The 25,000-nt window shown below is 36.0% G+C and overlaps 4 protein-coding genes across 5 annotated transcripts; 1 reads left to right on the top strand and 3 right to left on the bottom strand.

Annotated features, from left to right (window-relative positions):
• Positions 1 to 1,077: 1,077 nt before the first annotated feature.
• On the top strand, positions 1,078 to 12,478 carry LOC110842317 (protein fem-1 homolog C). Of its 2 annotated transcripts, none has more exons than XM_022088029.2 (22): positions 1,078 to 1,543; positions 1,728 to 1,791; positions 3,534 to 3,618; positions 3,690 to 3,767; positions 7,461 to 7,503; positions 7,587 to 7,603; positions 7,668 to 7,754; positions 7,824 to 7,846; positions 7,917 to 7,947; positions 8,019 to 8,094; positions 8,187 to 8,260; positions 8,325 to 8,426; positions 8,575 to 8,731; positions 9,198 to 9,327; positions 9,450 to 9,492; positions 9,565 to 9,591; positions 9,657 to 9,730; positions 9,803 to 9,829; positions 9,951 to 10,082; positions 10,383 to 10,538; positions 10,607 to 10,729; positions 10,793 to 12,478. In XM_022088029.2, the coding sequence occupies exons 2-22, from the start codon at positions 1,738 to 1,740 to the stop codon at positions 11,108 to 11,110; spliced, it is 1,857 nt and encodes a 618-aa protein (XP_021943721.1). In that variant the 5' UTR covers positions 1,078 to 1,543; positions 1,728 to 1,737; the 3' UTR covers positions 11,111 to 12,478. The 2 variants fall into 2 exon arrangements, with proteins under 2 accessions (XP_021943721.1, XP_021943720.1); XM_022088028.2 differs by having other exon boundaries at positions 1,078 to 1,603.
• A 15-nt stretch (positions 12,479 to 12,493) lies between these two features.
• On the bottom strand, positions 12,494 to 15,115 carry LOC110842319 (adenosine deaminase-like protein). The gene is made up of 7 exons (XM_022088032.2): positions 14,374 to 15,115; positions 13,986 to 14,245; positions 13,571 to 13,762; positions 13,257 to 13,503; positions 13,011 to 13,146; positions 12,828 to 12,928; positions 12,494 to 12,749 (listed from the first exon to the last, which is right to left on the bottom strand). Exons 1-7 carry the CDS (start codon positions 14,431 to 14,433, stop codon positions 12,552 to 12,554), a joined length of 1,194 nt encoding a protein of 397 aa, XP_021943724.1. The 5' UTR covers positions 14,434 to 15,115; the 3' UTR covers positions 12,494 to 12,551.
• Positions 15,116 to 15,485: 370 nt separating this feature from the next.
• On the bottom strand, positions 15,486 to 19,634 carry LOC110842318 (myelin expression factor 2). Its single transcript, XM_022088030.2, has 13 exons — positions 19,456 to 19,634; positions 19,068 to 19,314; positions 18,829 to 18,983; positions 18,524 to 18,744; positions 18,255 to 18,315; positions 18,063 to 18,143; positions 17,910 to 17,982; positions 17,667 to 17,828; positions 17,153 to 17,597; positions 16,846 to 17,044; positions 16,631 to 16,760; positions 16,404 to 16,476; positions 15,486 to 15,921 (listed from the first exon to the last, which is right to left on the bottom strand). Exons 2-12 carry the CDS (start codon positions 19,261 to 19,263, stop codon positions 16,415 to 16,417), a joined length of 1,785 nt encoding a protein of 594 aa, XP_021943722.1. The 5' UTR covers positions 19,264 to 19,314; positions 19,456 to 19,634; the 3' UTR covers positions 15,486 to 15,921; positions 16,404 to 16,414.
• Positions 19,635 to 20,004: 370 nt separating this feature from the next.
• LOC110859395 lies at positions 20,005 to 21,258 on the bottom strand. The gene is made up of 3 exons (XM_022108345.2): positions 20,814 to 21,258; positions 20,546 to 20,719; positions 20,005 to 20,483 (listed from the first exon to the last, which is right to left on the bottom strand). Exons 1-3 carry the CDS (start codon positions 21,168 to 21,170, stop codon positions 20,085 to 20,087), a joined length of 930 nt encoding a protein of 309 aa, XP_021964037.1. The 5' UTR covers positions 21,171 to 21,258; the 3' UTR covers positions 20,005 to 20,084.
• Between the last annotated feature and the right edge of the window lie 3,742 nt (positions 21,259 to 25,000).

Below are 25,000 nucleotides of genomic sequence, written 5' to 3'. Positions count from 1 at the left end.
ACTAACCTGTGGATGAGAAAAGTACATGAGATTCAAAACAAATCGTAATTTGTAAACCAAAAATTAGCTAGAATTTCTATTTGTCTGTGCGGATGGATTTAGCAGAGGATATTTTTTCTGAGTCATCATCAACTCTATTATTTCATGTGAAGTTAAACTTAATTCTGAACATGAAGTCTGAATCAAACCGAAAAAAAAACATTTTCGTATGACATCAGTAAAAACAAAAAATAAAAACAGTTCGAATCGTATTTATTTTAACGTGGTATTTCCTGCCAAAAACCGAAAACTACATAACACGAGTTCTACGAACTAGGAATAGTACCTTTGTTATGTCATGAATATTTGGCACAGTTTTAGCAATAAGCATGGCATCCATCAGCCAATTCACACTTTTGTATATCGCATGAGCATACATATATCCGCATATATAAGTACATATCCGATTCCTTTGTTCAGTTTCCAACTTTAAAGATTCGTCATACAAAATTCAACAAACTCATCTCGACAAACAAATACTGGGAACGTCCCAAACCAACCATGTATCATGTAGGTATTTATGTGAGGATGCTATCAGTTACTGTTGAATTGAAAGATAATCTCGCATTGTCACACACCATATAATACGAAATACCGGTGACTTCTGTATAATTAAGCCATAACGAAAATGACTGCTCTCTTTACTTGGTGGGCTATATTTTAAAGTAATCAATCACAAACTAAAAGTGAGCACATCTCCAAACGCTGTTTTTCATCTGCATGGACAAGTATACATCATGCATGAGACAAAACAAACTTGTAGACGGTATACATGCATAAATTTACGTGAACATCACACCAGAAAGATGTGTTATTAAGTATTCATCATGTTGTGAGGGTACAATACCACCAATTCAGCCCCCATCACAACATTATCATCACCAGTTCATTACTTAAGCGTCTCTTTAGCAGTAATTCACGTTATTGTTGTGAACGTATGCAATGCTATATTAAATCCATCCTCCTCTCCATCCATCCCAAGCACACATAGAACCAAACGCATGCTAATAATAATACAAGAACTTTGTATGTTTGCAGTGTTTGAATGCCAAGAGCCATAATTTCATCGTTCCTTTATACCATACCAACATTGCTACGACTATGTGCCCCAGCAACAAAATGCTGGATGGAGCTACTACGAACGACTACTATTCCATGCCTGTCTGTAGCGTCAACTATGCTCATTCTGGATCTTAGCTTGGAGCAGAAAGCATATTGAAAACTGTCCCACTTTCTCTACTTCATACTTTGGATGGAATACTTACGTAACCACGTATAGAAATACGGAGAAGACTGAAAGTGAACCTTTTTGGGAAGGCCGTTGTGATTTGTATTGTTGTTTGCACATTTCCTAAACGTTGTAGAAAAATTATAAACCCTCGAGAAAAGATTGGGGTTTAAACGAATTTAGAAAAAGTGGAGTTATAATAATAACTCGAGGAATAATAATAATACTCAAGTAACGCGTAAACCTTGGCGGACAATCCGTGATAAGGACTGACAAGTGAGTGTACAATAACAAATAAAGAGAACCACGTATTGCAACAAATTTGTTTTGGATAAGGTGTGGTTTGTTCTTGCTCCATATTTGAACATACACATAAATTCTGTTATTGATCAATCAAACCCAAAATAAAATCAGCTGGACGGTTGTGATCTTGGTTGTACATCTTTTTGTATTTAACAAGGTGATGAATAATGGAGAACCAAATTTTTGACGCTGCATCGCATGGAAAGCTTTCGCTGATTAAGGTGAGGTTTACATAAAATGTGTAATAGAGTTTATCCTTTTATTTAATAAAAACGTGTTGGAAAAGTGCGTAGTTCATTATTGTGATGTTGTACATGAAATTATCAATATTGATCATTTGACAATGAAATTGTATCGTGTGTGCCCAAGATGCCGATGATAGCTCAATAATTTACGACAAAGATGCATCTTTTCAACCTTGTGAGATTTGAATTTTGCAATCTCTGTGCACAAGTATTGGTACATGACACAGATGAAACAAGTGAAAAAAATCTGGTCTGTAGCGACTTGAACTTGTAGTGAATATTTAAGAAGTATATATAATCGTGTAGCTACATATTTTATGCGAGTCAGCGATGTGCAATATTGGTGAGAGGAGCAAAATTATCAAATTCTCATGATTGCTTACTATTCGTATCGTAAGTAGGAGAAGACGGCGGAGTGCAATAGTGGCTAATTATTTGGTTACCCATGATGTGACGTGTGTATAAAATAAAGTGACCTAAAGGGTAGTTCGATGCATGGGTGTAATCATGTTAGCAAATTGTTGTCTTTGATTATTGTAGGCACGTCAACGAAATACACAAATAATTTCATGAGGGTGTATATGTACATACTTGTGCTTCTTGTAGTTATTTAGAACTGGTTATGTAGTTTTAAATGCATGTGTAGCTACATATATGTAATGCTATAATAGTGATCTTGACTTTGGCATCTTGACATTTGATTATTCGTATTAGCATTTACTTTCGATTTTTAAGCAGAATTACGCAAGCATTTATTAAGCAAGCGGGCGGGCATGTTTTATTTGTATTTTGGTTAAAAGGTTATTTTAAAAGATCTGACTAATGAGATTTTGGAGATTTTTAATTAATTTTTGAAAATGGGTGTTACTATTTCATGGCTTCAGCTTGAGTATAAGATGAGTTTATCAGTGGATTGGTCGTCCCAGAATCATAATCTCAATTTCATTTACTATCTAATCTCTTATCTAGATTGGCAAGTCGGTTGTGGGCACACTTATGATTAAATTTACAATTTACTTAGTGGAGAGGGATCCATCATCCGCGGTCAATATATCATTTATTATGGAGGGTAAATATGTATGTATAATGCACAAGTACGAATATAGCTTACAAACGCATTATCAATTGCATAACCAAATCAGGACACCAGCGAGTTGTTCAATTGAAACACATATAAATAAAGAATGACATTGGTTTGAAATTGCGCAAAGATTGATCTTTACCTTCAATAACTTCAAATCAAGAGCTCACATAAAATGCGAACCAGTTTTTATTTTCAACTTCTTTTGTCATTTCTGTATGTATCATACTTTTGCGAATGTCGTGGTCATGTCATGTGCTTGTGAAACTGCATAATTTTTTTCTACAACCTTTCTATTTTCAAATCCTCTGAATTGGAGGTTGGAAGAATGCACAATTAATAATATAAAGTCCATAATGTCACACGAGTCACCTCTCATCTGCACCTTTACATGTCGTACATGTATCTACATATTATGTGTAAAATTGTTAATGTGTGCTAGTACAGTAGTTAATGATGTAGTTAAAAATGTAACTAAAGGCGTAATTTACTCTTCAACGACGCAATGTTATTCGACGTACTTGAAATTGTATATTCTATTTCTACCTATTTTTAGCTATGTTATATTATCTTAGCCTAATTTCCTTGCCTTGAATTGCTCAGCTAATAACGTGCATTTGTTGTTCTTTTTTGTCAGGACGTCTTAGAAAAACGACCAAAGTCGGAGAGGATTCACTTGCTGTCAAGCAAGGGTGCCGCAGGAGAAACCCCACTAATATTGGGTACTATTGTCAATTAAAAAAACAAGTGCAATGCAGTAATTCATTTTTTTAATTCGTTTTTAATTTTCTAGCATGCCGTAATGGACATTATGATGTCGCTGAGTATTTGATAAAAAATTGTGGCGCAGATTTGGAGTTGGTGGGATCTGGTAAGATTTTCATATTTTATTTTAAGAGTATATTTGACATAAAAATACAATTCATGCAATCGTACTTATTGTGCAATTTGCACAAGATAAAATTATCCTTTCAATGCTCACATCACATATGTACAACTATCTGCAAATGCCACTAATATGTTGGACTGGCTTTTGTCGTCGTCATCCATCAGTACCATTTGTTTGGCGTCGAAGCAAGTATGCAAACAACAACAACAATTAACTTTATTTAACCTGTTTTTCCTCGCGTCGTCACGTGGTCTTGATTTTGCGTGGTTAAGTCTCGAATATGTTTTTTTAAGATAGAATCATTTGTGTTTCGGGTACGTATGCACATTCCAATATAGTTTTGATGTAAACTCCAAATTCAAAGAAGCTGAATAACAAACTACTTTAGGTTAGGCCACTTAAAGGTATCAATTAGAAGTCTTCATCAATAGCGTTGAAGTATTGACCTATGTATAGGTAGTATAGTAGGAAGGAACCAAAACGGAGTTCCCATTCTCTCTTCTAAATTTTTTGTGGAAACGAGGAAGAATTGGCATTTCATGCTGAAGATATTTGTCCAGGATATCCAGCAATGCACATCCTTGTATCTTGATATCATGTTTGCCGCATGTGGTTACCAATACCAGAACACAAGTACATATGTCTGTATATTGTACGTGGAAATTATGTCCAGTCTGGCGAACTGAATGAGGAAATGTAGCTACTTCCACTGCCCTATTAGCAGCAATTGCGTTTAGTATGTCTGGTGCTTGAATAAATTATTGCGGAAGGATAGGTTTATCTACATCTCACAAAAACAAGAACTTGAACTTCTTTCTTTGTTGGCGTGGGCTTTGTTTCATCATCTAAAATTTTTATTCTTTAAGCTTATTTTCTTACGTAGTACAACGAAGTAATTTGACAACTCGCATGCACAAGTGTTTCTGCGTAAAAAATATAGTTTGAGACACAAGCAGCAGTTAACCAATCGGTCACTTCCACATTTAATTGAGCTATTATTGACAAGAGATCATTGTACAATGTACAAATCATGACATGTTTGAGTTTACAAAAATTGATTTAAATTTCCATACGACTTTTTCTTGAACAACATACCGAAATTTATGAATTTTTTCCTTGTAATCAGCAGCATGTACTTGACGAGTTGCAAAATTGTATAACTTGTTAATAGTAATTTCCTAAATTGTCTTCATAAGAAGTCGATAAACCTCCAAATAAGAATTGGTGGTGCGACAAGATTTATTTTGGGTCACGGTTAAATATACAGCGAAGAGGCGAAGCTGGCCAGCATGGGAATTGTGATGAGTTTAATACAATATTCGCAATATAACAAAAATTAATTTAAATAGCCATTTGAGCTGGTTTAGAGTAAGTAAATGTATTACAAGTGTAGGGGAAGAGGCTAACACTACGGATGATATGGCAAATCCATTTTCTGACGATGTGTAGGCCTACATATATATTATAAGGCTGAATTTGCAAAAATGCACAAGTTGCATGCAGTCCCTGATAACTTCTTTTTTGCCACTAATTATGTGGTTCTGCTTGGTCAGATAGGAAGGGAAGGATGCTTAAAAGACACACATGCAGAAGCAGAGCAAGATCAGGTGAAGGTTAAAATGGAATATTAAATGTTTCTTGACACGGTTGTTTAACTGGAAGTCAATTGTACCTTATTTTATACACACATGCAATTATATGCTTTTTTCAAATATCCTACAAGTTTCTGGTGATAGTTGTTCTCGCTACGGCAAGGAGGGTCGGACCTCTCTCAACTTTTTTTGTGTGCATAATATCTTGCACACCATTTCATTTATGAAGAATTCCTGATGCATATATTCTATGCTGTCATGCATTCAACATAATTAATAAAACCAAGAATTTTTGAATTTTTGAAATTTTTGATTATATGTGCATCATATGTGCAATGTATATTTCGACACATGTTCCTAATTATATTATATTCAACCGATAAGTTTTGTTCAACCAAGTGAACCAAGACGGCGAGAAGGACCTGGTGATAAACCATCTACAACTGTGTGTTTTACGCGTTATTTCCATCACCCACATAACATTTATGATACTACGATAACAAACAAACAGTGAGGTCAATGATTCGGATTTTGTAAATGCTTTCCTTATCTGCGTGCCAACGACGATGCAGAGAAAGGAAGATAGGCATTTATTAGATTCTTAAACATGTGGCTTATTCTTATCCGAAACACGTGGTAGTGATCGTCATATGCAACATCATGTCATGATCATCGTAATACGGTAGTTCTTCCGTATGTACATATTATACTGTCAATTGGAGTCCCATTTAAGAACGCGCAACTTTCGTTGGTTCCATTCAACTGTACATATTTTTAGCATTCGAAATGATTTCACACAGTGTGACTTGTGAGGTGTATGTACATACATCCATTGTTAATCAAAGCCGGCTGTCAACAATAACTGTATTGGATGGGTTTGTGGTTTTGGCTAAAAATTCACCCATGAAACCCTTGTTCTAAACTTACGCCAGACTTCTTGCCACCTAAAGAATTATCAGTTAACTTCATTTGACAACATTTCTGGTCTGTTGGCTAATGCTCACTTCCCATATTAAAAGGTTTGTATTCATTCAACTCCGGAAATAAATACCGAGATTAATGTTCTTGGCATTCGTTCACTTTTTCATCTCTCGGTTTTGTCGTCTTGTGAGTGACCTGTAAATATATTGCTGCACCACCCGACTTCCTCATCGTGTCAACGCTCTTGTCCTACTCAAGCGATTCAAAACTTTGCTGGACTGTACGGTCGAGCTTCACCGTCAACAAGTCAAGCAGCCAACTAACTGAACCGACGGTTCTTCCTTTCTTCGGTCTGGCCGAGTAACGACACGTCTTTATAAATAAACCCAATAACGCCAACTCGGAAGTGCATCTTTTAACAAGAAACCAGGACTATGAACTTTTTAACGAAAGTGAAATCTGACATGATTCTATGCTTTAAAATACATTGCTCTATTTCTGGCACTGGTCCGAATTTTGTTGTGTCCATGAGGTCTGCATATGTACATGTTACATCATAGGCAAACTACATAATTACATACAAAAGTAAGCTGCGTTGTAAATTTTTCAGTATGATGTTTGAATGCAGAATTGAATTTCCTGTGGGTGTAAGCACTTTGTAAGAAATAGTCAAAACAATATTAGTGATAAGCCAAGATAATGCAGGCCAAATCAAATTATCAGTTCAGAGGTTTTAGATGACTAATTAGTTAATGCTGGATGCCTTAATCAGCACAAGAGTTGATAACCTAGGTGTAGATCAGTAATTGCGTAATTTCTGTAAATGCCACATATTGGAGCAACTTGCATAAAACTACGAGTGAATGAATTGGTGATCATCCGCTTTTGTCCTCTGAATGTGTCGTTAGGAAAGTTCATAGTAGTTCAAGTTGAGTATGAAAAATGCTCTAAAATTGTTTCCTAAATGCGTAATAAGCCAACCTCCTTAAGTATTAATGTACTTACGATGTTACGATCGATGCTCTCCACTCCATTGTTCTTATGGTTGGCGTTTATGTATGCTCTTATATAACCTTTTGTGGTTAAGGGTTATTGATTGAATAAAGCGACAAGCTTTAGCCAAGATGCTAATATGAATGTAATATTGTGATGCTTTTTTTAGTGATTTTTGACGGGGAAACAATTGAAGGAGTTCCGCCTCTGTGGTAATAATAATAAAATTCATTTTGATAAATCTATCTCCAAACATAGCCGGTCACGTTTTATAAATTGTCATCTTCATTTTTAGGTGTGCTGCAGCAGCAGGTAAATTAGTGTCAACTTGGTCCAGCACCTGTTCAGAGTCACATATTTCGATTGTATCACTCAGGTAATCTCAAGATAGTGGATCTCTTAGTACAAAACGGTGCAAATGTTAACTCCACAACACGGACAAACTCCACGCCACTGAGGGCAGGTGAGTACATACACACGTACTTATTATCGCTGAAAATTATATTGAATAATACTGAATAATTTGTTTCAGCTTGTTTCGACGGCAGAAGCGACGTAAGTGAAACCTGAAAAAATACTCTTAACCCTCGTCATATAATCTAATGTATTTTTTTTTAAATCTAAGGTTGTTAAGTATCTAGTCAAAGCTGGAGCAGGTGAGTATCTAGTTTTTGTTAGTTATTATTTATTAATCCTCAAAATTTGACGTTTTGGTAATTTTTGCCAGATATTGAGATTCCAAATCGACACGGACACACTTGTTTAATGATAGCTTGTTACAAGAACCATTATTTCATCGCAAAGTAAGTTTTTTTAACTAGCTAGCTTCTTAGTTATTTTAACTTATTCTTAACTTGTAACAAAAATTAATAAATTATCAACTTAATTTACAAAGGTACTTGCTGCAGCAAGGAGCAGATATCAACAGAAAAAGCGTCAAAGCAAATACAGCTCTCCATGACTGTGCAGGTAAGCAAGCCATAAGTAAATGTATGACTATGATTATAATTATATGTACGTATATGTATTTTAGAATCCGGAGCGTTGGCCATTTTGAAATTGTTGTTATCAAAGGGGGCCAAGTTTGATTTAGACTCGTATGGAATGAGTCCTATTTTGGCTGCTTCGGTGGCAGGTAATATAAAATCAATAGCTTTGCATACGCATAGAAATATTTCTTACATACGCTATGATTTCCAGTACAATTATGATTAAGCAGTTTATGGAAATTTCGGCTTCTATACATTTTTATATCAAAATAACAAAGTTTGATTCTAATTTAGGAAATGCCAACATTGTTGAGTACCTACTGAGTGTCCCTGACTTGGTAATGATAAAAGATAAGATTGCTGCGCTTGAACTACTTGGCGCTACCTTCGTGGATAATAAAAAAGATATGACTGGCGCACTTGGGTTCTGGAGGCGAGCGATGGAACTGAGGTAAATTATTTTTAAAACATGACTGTTTCTAAATTCTAATAAACTTGAACTGTCCGATTAATACAACAGAATTAATTAAGGTTGGTTTGCTGTCACAATAATTCTATGCACAACTTGAACGCTTTATGTCAATCATATTAATAATTCCCCAGCTTGAGATGACCTTCCTGGTACAGATCTTTATCATGCAGCACAATTTAGAGCAGGGAATGCGATAATAAGTCTTTTTGGGCAAGAGTATTTACCTTTTAAAAACGATTTGGCCAAAAATTCAATGACACGTATAATGTCAAAATTATGTTCAAACATTGTGTATCTTAAATTCAAAGTACATGTTTTTGGTACAAGAGCAAACATTACCTCTTGATTATAGTGCATATTCTTCTTGAGTTTGTTGCTACCTATTGATATCAGAGTATTAAGTTACAATTGACTAAAATAAAAGTAAGTTCTTAATTTCTTCCAGGTATCGAAATGGGCAACTAATTTACCCTAAACCTCTGAGAACGGTTCCAGTTTATGAAGGAAGAAAAGAGGTGGACAGCTTAGATGAATTGGAAGAACTGATTTCTGATCCAGATGAAATGAGAATGCAGGTATTAGATACATAGATCAAGTTGTATTTTAGTATGTAATTTATATTTATATGTCATTAAGGGCATCTACATAATTGTCCCAAATTCTATTACTTAAATATAAATTAATTTAATTTCTTTAGTCCTTGATGGTTCGTGAGCGCGTGCTTGGGCCTGCACACCCGGGTATTATGCTTAATAATAATATCTAATACACATGTAATTATGTATCGTAATTATGATTATTTTGATTGCTAGATACCTCATATTACATTCGGTACCGAGGTAATTCAATCATACATGCTTATCCTGCTTATCAACTACGAACTCAACAGACTGTTTGTTTTTAGGAGCGGTATTTGCTGATGCTGGAGAATTTAATCGATGCGTCGAGCTATGGTTTTATGCTCTTAATATGCAGCAGGTACTTGACTTTAATTAACTTGAATTAGCCTTGAAAATACATGACATAATAACTTGTACCCACATTTCGCAGCGTATTCTTGAACCTCTGAGTCCCCTGGTAAGAATATTCTTTAAAATTACAGCATATGAAAACCAAAATATTTATACATAATCGGTTTGAACCAGAACGAGATAGTGTCATGAAAGCTTATTTTTTTATGCGCATAATTTTGTCTCAGACCCAGGGATCACTTCTCTCATTTGCCGAACTATTCTGGTTTATGATGGGAGATAAGAAAAATACGTTCTTCCCTGTGCCCGTACTCAGATTTGAAGATGCTTACATGGTCTTTTGCAAATCTGTACAAGAGGTAAAAAGACTCTTCTCTGTAGACTCTGATGAAGAATTTATTGACATACATTTACCGTCAAGTGTTGCTGTCTGTCTCATCGCCTTCATTCGATTACATATACACTTTGGCTGATTTGGTTGGATTTTCCAGATATCACTTGCTCATTTGCCATATAAAGTGTAAATGTTAGCAAAGATTTTTTATGATTCGATGCGACAGTTTTTTGTCGAGGATAGATAATTAAATTATGTCGGCGCCATCCTCGAGACAAGTTCTTCGTATCATCTTACATTGTGATAAGTTATTTTTAAATTATAGATTGAAGCTGCAATGAAATGTGGCGAGAACAACGTTGGAATTGATAAGGTCCGTGATGCACCTGTATTTCACCGTTTGCTCGTCATTACACTGCAGATTTGTTCTGTACTCCTCGCTGTGGACAAGACTCCAGAAGAAGATTACAAATTTAGAAAGGTATATATATATTATCGTGATATATTGGTAACGATTGAGATCTAATGACGTTTTTAATCGGAATGTAGACTGCATATCATCTAGTGAAGATGGGCGCGCGAGGAACTGGAGGCTGGTCATTGCTTCACATTGCTTCGTCAAATGACTCTACAGTTGGACGTTTTTCCATGAAAATTTTCCCATCGATTAAGGTGACCAGATTACAATTTCTTAAAATTATTAAAAACTTAATATATGTATATTCTGCTTTGTAGACTATTGAATTCCTATCGAGCGTCGGAGGGGATCTCACAGAGCGTGATGACGAAGGCAATACACCTCTCCATTTAGTGGCAGAAGCAAAATCTTGTTCGGCTGAATTAGTTAAATCTCTGCTCAACTGTGGTGCTCACTTAGATGAAGTGAACAATGCAAAAGAGACATTTGAAACATTATCAAAAGAGCCGCTTCACAGTTTGGTCGATCCGATCCGATACCAGAGTCTGAAATGCTTGGCGGCGCGCGTCGTTTCACAAAATCAATTACAGGGATGTTTGCCTGCAGAACTCTTGTCGTTCATCAAGCGTCACTAAGAAAATTTTGATTCAGATTCACCTTCGTTTTTAAGATTTGAGTTGAAATTAAGTCAATTTTATGCAAGCATGCAAATTGGGGAGATAAGACATATATCGTATGCATACTACCTATCGTACAGTGTGAAAAAAGAATAATTGTTACCGCAATACCACATACATATTTATGTACATATACACGGCGATGCCCGATGGCTAATCATCTTCTACAATATATATTTTAAACTTTGAAATTTTTGATTTCTGAAGTGAATTTCTCACATGAAAATTCATGACTTGATTGGTGGCGTGGCATGATTGATTTTTTGATGATTGATCATAGCGAACCCCATCATAACTACATAAGTGTGATGTGAACTCATAAGGTGTACAATGTAAATATGTAGGGAATGTATATTGTACTATTCTCGCAACCAAATTTTGTTTTAATTTATTACGCTTGGTTTCATGTTGTCATATTGTTGTGAGCATTGCAAATACAATACTGTTTGAATTCAGTCCCCACTACTGATAGATTAAAATACGTTTGTGGTAACAATTCTACTCATCTTAGGTATAAGAAATGTGATAACTAAACTAATATTCGTAAGGACACCTTACTTCGTTCGTGTTTGTTTTAGTACAATAGTGCAGCTCAGCCATTTCTACTAGGCTACACATATTTTAGGCTATTAAATAAGTATATGCGTATTACCTTACTACAACTGAACGTCTTGATATTATCACGCACGGTTATATATCAGCTTTTCTCGAGTAGTTCAACCTTGTTCTTACATTTTGTATCAAGTCATTTATAATTTTTAATACGATTTCTTAAGCTTTTCAATCCGTTTTTATCCCAGCGTCCTCCTTGTTTAAGAAGCTGTTTATGTTCTTGGATAATCACTATAAAATCTTAATCTGGCCCGTGGAATAAAATATGTATGTATGAAGGGTTTACATAATTAATAGTAATCGAATCACAGTCATTTACGCATCACAAAAAATGACTTTACTTCCGTGTTGATTGCAAACAAGTTTATTACCGATATTATATAACCAATATGTGATAATTCCTGTGTAGAAAGAAACTTGACAAGAGACCTTGCCATGTAATGAATATTTATTTAAAATTTAAATACTTAAAATCAATTCTTGGACAGCTTCAAAAAAATTACTAAACCGCTTAAAAACTAAGTATGTAAATTAATAGAATTATTAACTACTCTCAGTACAACAGAACATTAGAGTAATTTGAGTGACGGGGACGTACAGATAAAATAGAGGAAGGTATATTGATGCTAATACCTTGTGCCAGATTGTGAACAAAAACTCTACCTGAATGAAATTGTATTACGCAAAATAAAGTCTACTGAATGAAAAGTCAAACATAGTTGTATCGAATTATTGTTTCAACTTTTTTATTTAGTGGATCAATTGTTGATTATAATTAATCAATCTGTCATGCACCTACATTATGGTCCCACCAAGTGTTTATTTGTTGGGCTAAATTTGCTTGTAGTACAGTATCGCCAAAAATATAAGTAGTCGAACGAATACAAAGCATTTTTAACTCATGCTTGGATAAATTTGGGACCAGTTGAACAAATTTTTTGTATTCCTGGCTTAAGTTTGAGTTGAAGACACCACAATCATCCGTCTGCAAAAAATAGAATTACATAAAATAAAATGCGCGTAAAAATAATTTACACACACAGCAAGATGAACGTTGTCTTACGCAAATAGTGAATGGAATATTATCATCATGAAGCAGTTTAACATAATGTTGTTCTAACGTTGGACTAACCCCACTGATTAGGTTCGAGGTTATGCAGGCCTCTGTAAAATAATAAAATTGTTGGTATAGAATGCATAAGATGAGCCAGCTTGGAGTACAAATTATTTATAGATAAAAACACACCCATACAAATGCCACTGTCTTTCAGAATTTTCCATAATTCTTCAGTCCCACCAGTAGAAGGGTGTAGATACTGCCCGTGCGCGACACGATTGGCCCCGTGTTCCAGAAATAGTTTGGTCTCATTCTCATTTATGACCTACGTAGTTACAAAATACCTGGTTTAATTGTACATGCGCGCATGGCAATCTTTTGGAGAATTAATACATCATATTGCCATTGTTTGAACATAGTTAAGTAAGTACGTACTTCTGGAAGGTGAACACTAACACGTTGGCCCATCTTTTTAGAAAAATTGAGTGCAAACAAAATTGACTTTGTATCTCCTGTATTTGGATTTCCACAAAGGTCCAATCCAACTACAATTTCAGGCTCCAAATTCATGTACAATTGTGCCAAGCAGACATTCTCCAAATAATTTCGAGCAGAATTTCCGCGGTCGATGGAAATGAGCAGCTTAACAATAATTGGAAGTTTATCTTCTTCAACACAATGCCTACAAATTCAGAAATATTACCATAAATAGTATGTCATTGTGTTGGTTGGTTTTAGACGGCAGTTACTTAATAGCCTTGATAACTGTCTCAATATAAATCTGTTTCGAAGGAATGTCATGAATTTTTTTCGGTGTTGTCCGCAATTCTAGGTAGATAACGTTATCCTTCACGAAATTGTGTATTACTTCACATGTTGCTTGGAATAGAATTTCCGGAGTTTGAATAACTTGATGAATTTTAGCGAAAGCTTTCCAGCATCTGAAAAAAATGAAGCACCTGAGTTAAGTATATTTCTGCTGAGTAAATTTCCCTATCAATGATGGTTCCTTTCTCTTCATAAAAGTACTGCATCCCGAAACAAATCGAAACACATTATAGATATAAAATACTCGAAAGCATAAACGGAGAAAATTTGTGCTTGGTGAATGTCAACCCATTTCACACGCAATTTCCTACTGCCGAAATCTGATTCATATCATACTCGGACAAGCTTGGCTTCCCATCCAATTCCAACCGAACCTTCGGCATGAGGGAAGATTTTATGTTATTTGTAGAATGTGAATCATCCTCCTCGTCTTCGCCAGTACGATCCGTCTTTTTGAGCCTTTTTTCTGTGGGAATACAGTCGTCATCATGCCTGTTGTTATCGGTGGAGTCGCAAGGTGTCGATAAACTATTTTGTAGTTTTAACTTTCGAATAATGGAATCACTAATTGACCCATTAAGATGAGCATGTAGTTCCTAGTAAAACAATTCCGGGACACCCCGTTTGTTAGTATAGCACTCATCTTGGTGGAATGATTGACAATTTCATGCAATGGAATGATCGAATCATTTGAATGTGTTTGAGATAAGTGAATTGACCTCACCACTTTTGGCATCAACTCGCAGATCTGCTCAATTGTCAAGTCTTTTTTTGAATTTGCCATTAGTTCTCTTATTGTAGGATATGATTCCGAGTAAGAGTCACTCAAAACGTATGGATTACCAGTTGTAATAATTTACTCTGAATTTATTAAAATTTGGTTAGAATTTATTTTGTTGTGGTCTTCACAATTTCAATGAATGGATGTTGGTTTATATCCTTGCAACAAAATACAGTTGGAGAAATGGGGTGAAGGTAGAACGATGTTGTTATGTCTAACCCACTAATTTAGCAATTTATCCAACCAATCAAATAGATGAAGGAAAATTGACCATTTAGTGGTGTCGAAGAAAATTAAACTGACGTTGCTATTTTTAACTTGAAGAATCGTGTATGAACCCCAAAACTGCATGAGTACGGTGAGTGGAGCAGGTTTGCAGGCTAATTTGACCGATAATTACCAAAATTTTCCCCTTTTCTTATATCATTTGTGCCTATTTCTGCGTTTGCTGATCATTAAAAAATGTATTGTCATACATGTATAATCCAAGTGTTGCTTGTTTGTTGAGTTGACTGAGGAGAAGTGCTCACCTCGGAACGTCTGTGAATTGTGTAGAAAGCACTTAATTACCGTTTTAGTACCTGAAATAAAATTGGACCCCGCTCACGACCACCACTGTACGACAATAAACAACTAAATATTTAAATCATCACATTAGGACAAAAAGCGCAGGGCAAGATTTTGCGGAAACCCAGTCACGTACTTACAATATTTGGCATGTCCACGAACGAGGCCACCTCTGTTGAACTGAAATCTTATCCAAACTTCTTCCAATACTATTCAAACTGTTGAATATCTGATGAAAGTTCCAATTCCATCCTTTTATCAAGAACATCCTTTTATTCTTAAAACGAAATCCGTGATAAATTACAATAAAACGTGAAAACAGTCAAACATCTGTTTTCTGTCCATCCACCCATCATCCACCAAAAATCTATCCTTGGATTAGATTATGACGAAAAACGAGAAAGTAGCCCAGGAAGGACAATTTCAATAGATTTTTTAATTAATTCTGCCATTTGAGAGAAATAACCTATTTTTCCTCCTCATTACAATGTTTAGAGCTATGAGCATTTAATCTTTATTGTAAAACCAAAATGAATCAACCATCTCAACAAGAATTGTAGAAACAACTTCAGATTTAAAAACATAATATCCATTAATTTACGAATTATCAAAAGTACTAGAGACATAACGAACGTGTGACGTGTAATAAGTGTTTTTAACAAGCCTATAAATCCCTTGTTCAGCCCCTACAGTACAAGCTAAACTATAAGCTAAACCTTTCCTGCATATAGAGCAATCAAGTGAATACGTTTAAACGTATCAATTTAAATATTTACAAATTAAATATAAAAAAAAACTCTAATTTGAAGTAGTAGAATTACGTTGGAGGAGGAATCTGATAAATGTTACACAAAAAATTTAGAGATGTAAGGAACGGACCGCCGCCGACGAAGGTGTGAGGAAGAACATCATACCCTTGGAATCCTGTTAGTGGAACGAACGAATAATGAATTTAAAAATCAACAGTTATCAAATGTCCCAGCCTTATCCTTTAAGTGTTTTCGAGAAATTATTGAAATTATTCCCATTGTGACGAATTTTCCATTCTAATAGGAGGAAATTTTTCTTCGTGAGTATATAGGAAAAACTGATAATGTAGTAATAGTGATTCGAACACTTCTCTTCTCAAAACCCTACCCAAGACAATCATAGCATCAACAACAACCATCAACAATGTGCATTCAACCCCTTTGAATTTCCATTGCATAGTTGTAATGTTAAGGTCGAGTATTATACAGATCTATGGGTCGAGCTCAGAGCTTCACCACGGAGCTTCACCACGGAGCTTCACCACGGAGCTTGACAAGATCGCCTTTGAATATAAGTGGACAGAGGTTGGACAACAGAACGAAGAACACTTCCCATCCCCTAGAATAAATTAAATTGAGATGTGTAAATTTGCCTACCTTTTCACACTCTACAGGAATCGAACTTCCACAATACGACCGTCCACACGAGATTGATCAAAAACTTTGACGGCTGTTAAGGAATAAATATAATTGATTTATATATCAGTATCAGATGTGCACAATTTTTTGAGTTTCCTGTAGTTGAAGATGTCTAACATTTTTTTATAGTTTAGCTTTTCGTTATGCCATATCAATATGGTAGATAATTAGATTAGTTTTGTTACCTCGCTCAGCATCTCGTTCTTGTGCGAATCGTACGATTCCAGTGTTTTTATCACGCATTTCAGCAAAAACAACTTCTCCGCATTCCCTGAATTTAGTTTTCAGCATTTGCCAAGTACAGGATGGAGGCAACTATATAGTAAGAACAGTAACAATTAACAATAGCTCAAAAAAGAATACTACTTTATAATAAAATTAAAAAAAATACTTTTCTTACGTTTGCAACTATTACAGTATTAGACGGAGTGCCGCTATTTCCACCTCCACCACCCCCAGCACTTCCTGAAGTTCCATTGTTAAACTGTTGTTTTTCTCGTTGGTAAGCAGTATTATAATTCGTACTAGGGGTCGAATAGACGGAAGTCGGGTAGCCATATTCGTAACCAGGATTAGCATTTTGTACGCCACCTTGATTCCTGTAACAGAATAAATAAATTCCACGTGAATAATCCGAGTGTTTATGCAAAAAAATACAAATGAATGTTTAGCAACAATAAGGTAACCACCACCGTAGCTTGACTTACGTTTGAAATGGTGAAGGTTGAGCTTGTGACCCAGCTGCGGTCCCAATATTAGCCCCAGACATGCCACTTGCTCCACCTCCCATCATACCCATTGTGCCACCTTGAGAACTTTGAATGCTTCCCATCCCTACACCAGAATTTTGTAGTGCAGCTGCAATGTTTCCTGCATTGCTAGCATTAGCAAATTGGTTCTGTACGGCATTCATAGCCCCCATTGGCCCAATTCCAGCAGCAACTCCAAAGGCATTCGATAAAGCGGCGGCGGCAGCAGCGTTGTTCGACATATCCATGGATGTCTGATTTGCCATTAATGAGGCCAGGCTTCCCATCGTAGGATTCATATTCATAGCTGCTACAATTGGGGTGGATAAGTTGGTGGCTACTCCGAGTGTTCCATTGTTACCAACTCCTGAAGTACTGCTGACTGCATTTTTTGCCACGCTTACTGCAAAACACAGTAGTATTATAATCTAAACAATTCCAACTACTCTATTTGATTGTAAATCTAGCTTACTTGCAACATCCACCAAAGGTTGACCATTCATTCCCAGTCCCATTCCAATGCCTTTTAGTCCTTCTGGTAACTTATTCTTGGCCAAATCGGAAAGCGGGTCTGCAAGTCTGTCCATTTTTACATGGATCCGTCGCTCATACAGTTGCTGATTATTCAACATAGCTGGAAGAATTTGTGAAGAACACAGTTACACGATATAATTGTGTACCATCAAACATTAAACTTTTTAAAAGTTGTTCATACAGATAGCTTGTACAGCTTCCACGGGATGTTCAAACTCGATGACGCAATGACCACGACTTTTACCATCCTTGTCCTAGATAACATCATGCATTTAATTTGGGATTGTTAAGTTAAAATAAGAGCATGTACATAAGGCAAACACGCAATGCACACCTTATTCAACTCAACATCTAAAACTCTTCCAGCCAAACGGAAGACTTCTTTGAGTTTTTTCTCATCGACTCGAAAATCCAACTGTAAATAACGACAATTCGTTACATCGTTAAAAGTATTATACAATTGATATTTGGCCTAATTGTATCCTATTCAAGTAATTTCTTTGAGCCTGCTACTCTGGTGACTTACATTGCTGACGAACACCCGAGAAATTAGTGGTCCCTCAATTCCTAAGGATTCCAAAAACTGCCTAAAAAACAAACGAATGAAAAACACAATTTAACTTCCATAACCATGAAGAATATTGGGTTCCTCATTTATGGTGAGGACTGGGAGCAGGAATATTTGCATAAAAAAAAGTCAAGAACGTGACAGGAAATGTCTCAGAGACTAAAGGTTAAGTAAGTGGTTATAATATAAGGAGATAGTTCCGATGTTTATTGTAAAACTGGACATACCCACTCAGTCCATAAGTATTGCCATATTTCCAGTTGCCACCACCAGCCTGGTTGGCTAGAGCATTCGAACGATCCCATTCACCTCGCTCACCACCACGGTCACGTTCCCTGGAACGCTCCCTTCCTCCTCCGCCGCCAGCTCGATTCTCATCCCGTTTACCACCTTGTTGTTGTGTTCCTGTAACAATACGTCCAGACTTGTCCCTCTCAACATCGTAATCCTGTAGAAGGCGCAAATAAAAGAGCAAGATTATAATAATTAATCTGTTTAAATTCAATTACACTCATTAACGGGTATCACTTACTTCTTTTACAACAATTTTTCTTCCACCTAGTTCAAATCGGTGCATCTTATCGATAGCTTTTTTGGCCGAGGGTGGATTTTCAAATTCAATGATTCCACATCCCCGTGGCTTGTCTGTTTCGTCACTAAACAATTCCACAAACGCGACTTCGCCAACTGCGTATATTAAATAGCCAGTCAATCAATGTAAAAACTGTTGACTGTACAACAAGCATATTACAGAAATACAAATATGCATACCCTCTTTTCGAAACAAGTCTTTAATGTCCTGCCACCTCGAGTCGTAGGGAATGTTGGAAATATAAACCCGCTTGTCCGCTAATCTAGCTCCAGCCGGGCGGTCGCCTGACCGGTCACGACCTCGAGAAGACCGCGACCGCGATCTCTCCGCACTCACACGTTCCCTCTTCACCTCTCGAGATCGTCTTTCCATCATAAGAATCAAGGTGCAAGGTCCGTCGGTCCTCTCACGAAAAAATATTGATATCTGTAAATAATGCGTATGTTTATTTACTTGTGACCTCATCGTTGAAATATTTTAGTGTTTTTTTTTATTTTTCCATAAAAAAACTTTTGTAATTAATAATTTTACAAAGATTGAATTAAACAGTGAAATTAATCATCGTACCTATAAATTTGTTATGCACTCAAACAGACTTCCTCTTAATTTCCTTTAGATAACTGTGAACCGTGTGAAGTAATTGCTACTTTAGTTTAGTTAGTGAGAATAGGCAGGAAGGGAGTCAGAATCTCGGTTGAACGGGAAGAGAGCCGACTGTTTGTTGCTGCCACCTGAGTCAAAACAGCTTGCCCGGGATGTTCAATGGGCTGGGGAAATGTGCAGAGAAAGTCCACATTCCGGTGTACTTGAGAATCTCAACTTGAGAATCTCAACTTGAGATTCACATTTTTAGGTGACTCAATTGCATCATGGGTGCAAAACACTTTGTTGATTGAAGTCACATTGGGGGATGACCAGTATGTTGCTAATTAATGCTATGTACTGGTAAGAAATGTAGGTAAAAGTAAGATGTCACATAGAATTAGGCTTTTGGTGTTGGTTGGGGGAGTAGAAAAATCTCAAGTTTCTCTTTCAGATATCCAGAGAGGAGAAACAAGGTGCGAGTGAGAATAATCTCACGTGAGATGCATTTCATATCAATACATACAATAAGTGTTTTATACGTAGGTTAAACTATGGCAAATTTTATTATAACTTCTTCGCTGTTGGAATGCTAGAATATTACGCAGGTTTTATTAAACACAAGTGCATGTACAAGTGGGCATTTTCCCCTCTGAACTTCCAGTCACTGCTGCAGGGAAAGACTGGCCCCCTCCACTTTGTTGGCCATTGTGCTGATTGTAATTGTTTCCCTGTTGTTGATAACTCCCCTGCTGTTGTTGGTGGTTGTTTTGTGACTGCTGTTGTTGCTGACCTGGTTGAGGTGGATCAGTATCATTGGGTCCCAGCCCTCGGTAAACATTTCCTCCGAGATCATGTGTGGCACATTCCTTTGGAAAGCTAGCCCCATTGGCTACATTCCCCGAAAATGAGTTGTCACATCCAGTTACGTACATCCCATGGTTCGCTACGTTGCCCGTGAAATTATATTTCGAACCCTTCACATCTACTCGTCCATTTGCCACATTGCCGTCCTAGATATACGTACAATTGTATAAATGGCTATGTGATGATGGAATACGATATATGTATATACCAAAAATCCACAACAAGTATTTTCTTCCAGGGTAATTGAAGGTGCTTGTATATTTACAGAGTTGTAGAAGAGTTGGTTGTTATCCGCCTCAATGATAATCCCACCTGACGCCTCGGAGATTACGACGCTCTTCATTTTATTATGTTGCCCTTTGACGACGATTCCTTGTCCCACCTGCATATTTATTATAACCAAGTCTCTCAGAAATTCTTACACGTGCCTTCTGCGTACACAGCTGGATAACTTTTGGTGTAAATCAGCTAATTACCTTTTGGATGACAACATGTTCAACGTTGTTCTCGTTACCCTCGACAAGTACTGCGATATTTGCCTCTTTGATGTAGATGCTTTTTAGAGTCCACTTGTTGCCTCGAAGGGTGAACCCCGTTCCTTCGCTGACAATTGTGGAGTTGGCGTCGCCCGTCACCGTCACCGGCCCGTCCCCAGAAGCCACGTAATCCCCTTCGTAAACTCCACTAGCCAGTTGGATGGTGTCCCCAGGTCGTGCTCCATCAAGTGCGGACTGAAGTTCTGCGGAACTTGAGACTTTCTTGATGGCTCCTTCGACTTGCCCAAGGGAGCTGACCAAAGCAATGAAGAAACTTGTAGCCAACACGGTTCTCATGTTTCGTGGGTTTAACGATAAATACACACAACTTTATTGTTCTTCTTGCATGAGCTTCTAAGTCGTAACTGAGCAGATTCCTGGGGAATGATTGTTAAGTATTCTAGCAGTCTTGGAAGATGCATCATCGTTCGTTTGCTGGAATGGATTTAGGGAATTTTGTCAAGGCCAAGAATGCCATGCACATATTTATTTACGAGGTGGTAATAACGTGAAATTTTTAGTTGTCGCATTGAGTAAATGGGTAAATTTATTATTTTGTTATGCGTACTCATGTCTGCGCAAAAAACTATAACTTGTGTACGTATTTGTATGACCATTGGCCAACTATGAAAATACTAAGGACATTAGCTCATGCATTTCCAGACACACCTCGAGTTTTCACAATTAATTGCTGGAATATGTAGGTGAGGAGTGTTGATAATTTGTCACGACACCTTATTTTTGCAAAGAGAATGAGGAAGATGACTTCACACACGGATGATGAAGATCCAATCCAGAATTGTAGACGCAAGCTGGAGTGTAGCAGAAACATGTAATATGCAAAGCGAATCAGATTGAAGGTCTTTTCACCCATTGAATTAAAGCACTTTAACAATTACACATGTAGATATATAGCTTTGCATGCTTCTTGTCGTCTTTATTTCAACATGCTTCGTTGTTGTTTCAAAGTGCAGCGTATAAATTGAATGTTGAGATAAACTTACCATTCATAATTTGCTTCTTATTCGATTACACATACAACATATGTATGTTAGCATTTGAAATAAGTACATCTTGATATAGCGAAATTGGTCAAACTGATGATTAAACGAGGTCGGATGAGTGACAAAACTTTGCATATCCATTATTGATTGAGTTTTTACCGATTGATAAATTTGCATCGTGAAATTAAATGGTCACGCAATAATAAGTATATGGTTTGGGTGATTTTAAGTGATTGTTTAAAATATACCATTATTTACACTTAATTTTTCCCAAAAGTACTTTTACCACTCGTATTTTGTGTCCCCCAGGAATTGTGTAGAAACAAAAAACTTTTCTTTTTTTAAGTAAAGCCATGAACTCCGTTGAGTTATGTACCTACATAGGTATGTATGACATACATTGTGCATGTGTACATATTTATGTACACATATGTGTATACCCGTCCGTCGTTGGATTCTGTCACTCAAACTCAGGCTTGTCATGCAAAGAAGACAGGCTGAGGCTAATTTCGCAAAAGGTGGTTGCAGAATTAATGGATCACTGTCCACAATTGAGGATACAATACACTGTTCATAAGCCAATTTCTTTGAAGCTACAAGTTTCTAGCTCAATTTATAAATGTAAATGTTACACAAAATTTCTCCTCGTAGTCATACATATCTCGAGAGATGGATTATACTGAATTTGATTGAGCCATAGTTTGGATGTGGAAAAAGCGTGTTACCTGTGCACCTGTAGCTTATATATGTAGGTTTCAGACATCCAAAACTACAGGAGTAGTATTTTATCCTTAAAAATGAATGACTGACTGAAAATTTACTCTGCAGATTCGAATATATTTTTGTTCCTTTTGCAAAATAAAGGGTAAAATTTCGTTTTGTCACGCAGTTTTTTGAAGAATAATGTTGTGTAGTGGGAAAATGCATGCAATTTGGTATAATTGCCGTAAAAGTAAAATTCACGTATATTTAATTGAATGTGCACGATTCATACCCTCAATGACTTTTACCGAGATTCCAAGAATCTTACATGGAACCAGTTTGAAATATAATATTCGTTAATGTCGCGTGCGTGGTTTTGACATCACAAAAGATGTGTTGGTGTACTTACTGAGACTTACTCCCTGGTCCTTGGCAGCAGAGATGAAACTTGCATTATCAGAGTTAATCGTCTAACGATAAGTAAAGATGTACTAAATAATGTAATTAAGTACTTCGGTGTATTTTTGTAAGTTTGTTACTGTAAGCTTTTGATACTCATTCAGAATGATTTACTAAGTTTGGGGTTTGCTATGCTAATTTTTGAAGGCCAAAATATGATACAAAAGGGATAAATGTGAACGTTTTACTTTTGTTTGAGTTTAAAGTCTTAATATGTCACCTTGATTCTATTAATTCTCATTTCAAATTTCTGTTCAATCATTCTTCTCATGCATCTTTGAGTACATGTTTATTATGCAGCATCCATTATCGAAATTTATTTTATGTCCATACATGTATACGACTATCAGTATTCTTGCAAAACAGGTATATGTACATAGGCGAAACAAGGATATGTCACGTTGTAGATTAGTGATAAATTCTCCAAAATGTTGCCTTCTTTATAGTTTTATTCAAAATTGTCAGTTGAAACATAGCTAATATAAATGACAAATGAAATATTTATCTAAATTTTATTAGGTTACATCTTTACTGTCTCTAGCTTCTATATTGCATGGTTGATTGTTGACGAAGTTATGATGTGGCAATATATTTATTTACAACATGAAATGGACTACAAATTATGTGTACATATTGCGCGTAGGTACTTACGAGTATTTGTTTTAGGTTGAAACTAGTTTTACAACTATGTCGTCTACTACTTTATATACATTATATTTTTATATTTCTAGTCGTAACGAAATATTTTCTTAGCTAACATGCCAAGTGCATAGGTTATAGTTCATAACTTTGTAAATAATAGTAAGAGAAAATAAGTTATACAATAAAATATTTTCTTACCCATCGATACATACAGAAACATATCAATTGTGAAAATTTGATCTTGTCAACTTTAAGATGCCCTCACTTGTGTATACATTTATACGTAAATATACAGAGCACATATCAGCTATCAAAGTATCACTTTGTACTATAGCTTTCAATGCAACTTTGTTAACTTGTATAATTAGCATTGCATTCAGTTATGTTCATACGGTCCAGTACAAATTACTTTTGTCATCTTTTCGGACATACGATGAAAAAATACTAAACAATCCTTGTTTCAACTCGGAAACAATGCTTACGTGAATTGGTCTTGAAGTGGTCCACGTGTTTGATTCTTATTGGGGGGAGTAATTCAGTAGTCAAGCCACACACTCATACGCCTACAATGCATTGCAACAAATATTTGCATTGAAATATGCTTCCACTTTGTTTACCAATAAAGTCCTACTTCATTGACGCAATTACAAGTTTAACGCACTGTCTAATGACTGCACAGAAGGAGTAATCAAGAGTTATGCCTTCAAGGAATACAATAATAATAATAATAATAATAATGCTAAAGTATATCACAGATCACACGTAAATAAGTCATCGCTCCAAATGCGAGGTGACGTACAAGTCCTGAATACAAATGAAGTATAAATCATCCATTGGTTATGATATAGTGCAATATGAGCATAAACTTGGAAATTTGGTAGTACACACCTCTTTTAAATGGGATCGAATGCAATTAAATAGTACTCGTTTTGAAATATAAATTTCAAAATTTCGATAAAAAAAGTGTCCTAATTTTTAATGAGGTGCATCAAAATGTTTTTTAAGGATGCACTTGTTGCTGAATAATACGCAACTTATTAGCCAGCATTAACATTATGTACGTATTGTGAACGCATAGTCAGTTGATGTTGATTAATCTACATATAAGTACATCAACCGGATTTTGATGTTGTTTTTGTTAAAATGACCATATACTTTGTATGCAATTGCACTTTAACTCATGCCAACAGGACCAAACTGGATTTCGCTGCAGAGACGCTATTAATATTGCTAATTGTAAAAGATAAGCACCATCTCGTTATTTTTGTTCTCGGTCCAAAAAACTATTATATTTAATTGAATTAGGGATTATTTTTTATT

The sequence above is a fragment of the Folsomia candida genome, unplaced genomic scaffold (genome assembly GCF_002217175.1).
Source record: "Folsomia candida strain VU population unplaced genomic scaffold, ASM221717v1 Fcan01_Sc001, whole genome shotgun sequence".
Lineage (NCBI taxonomy): Eukaryota > Metazoa > Arthropoda > Collembola > Entomobryomorpha > Isotomidae > Folsomia > Folsomia candida.
Note: the sequence above shows the minus strand (reverse complement) of the source record. Positions and strands in the feature narration are given on the sequence as shown.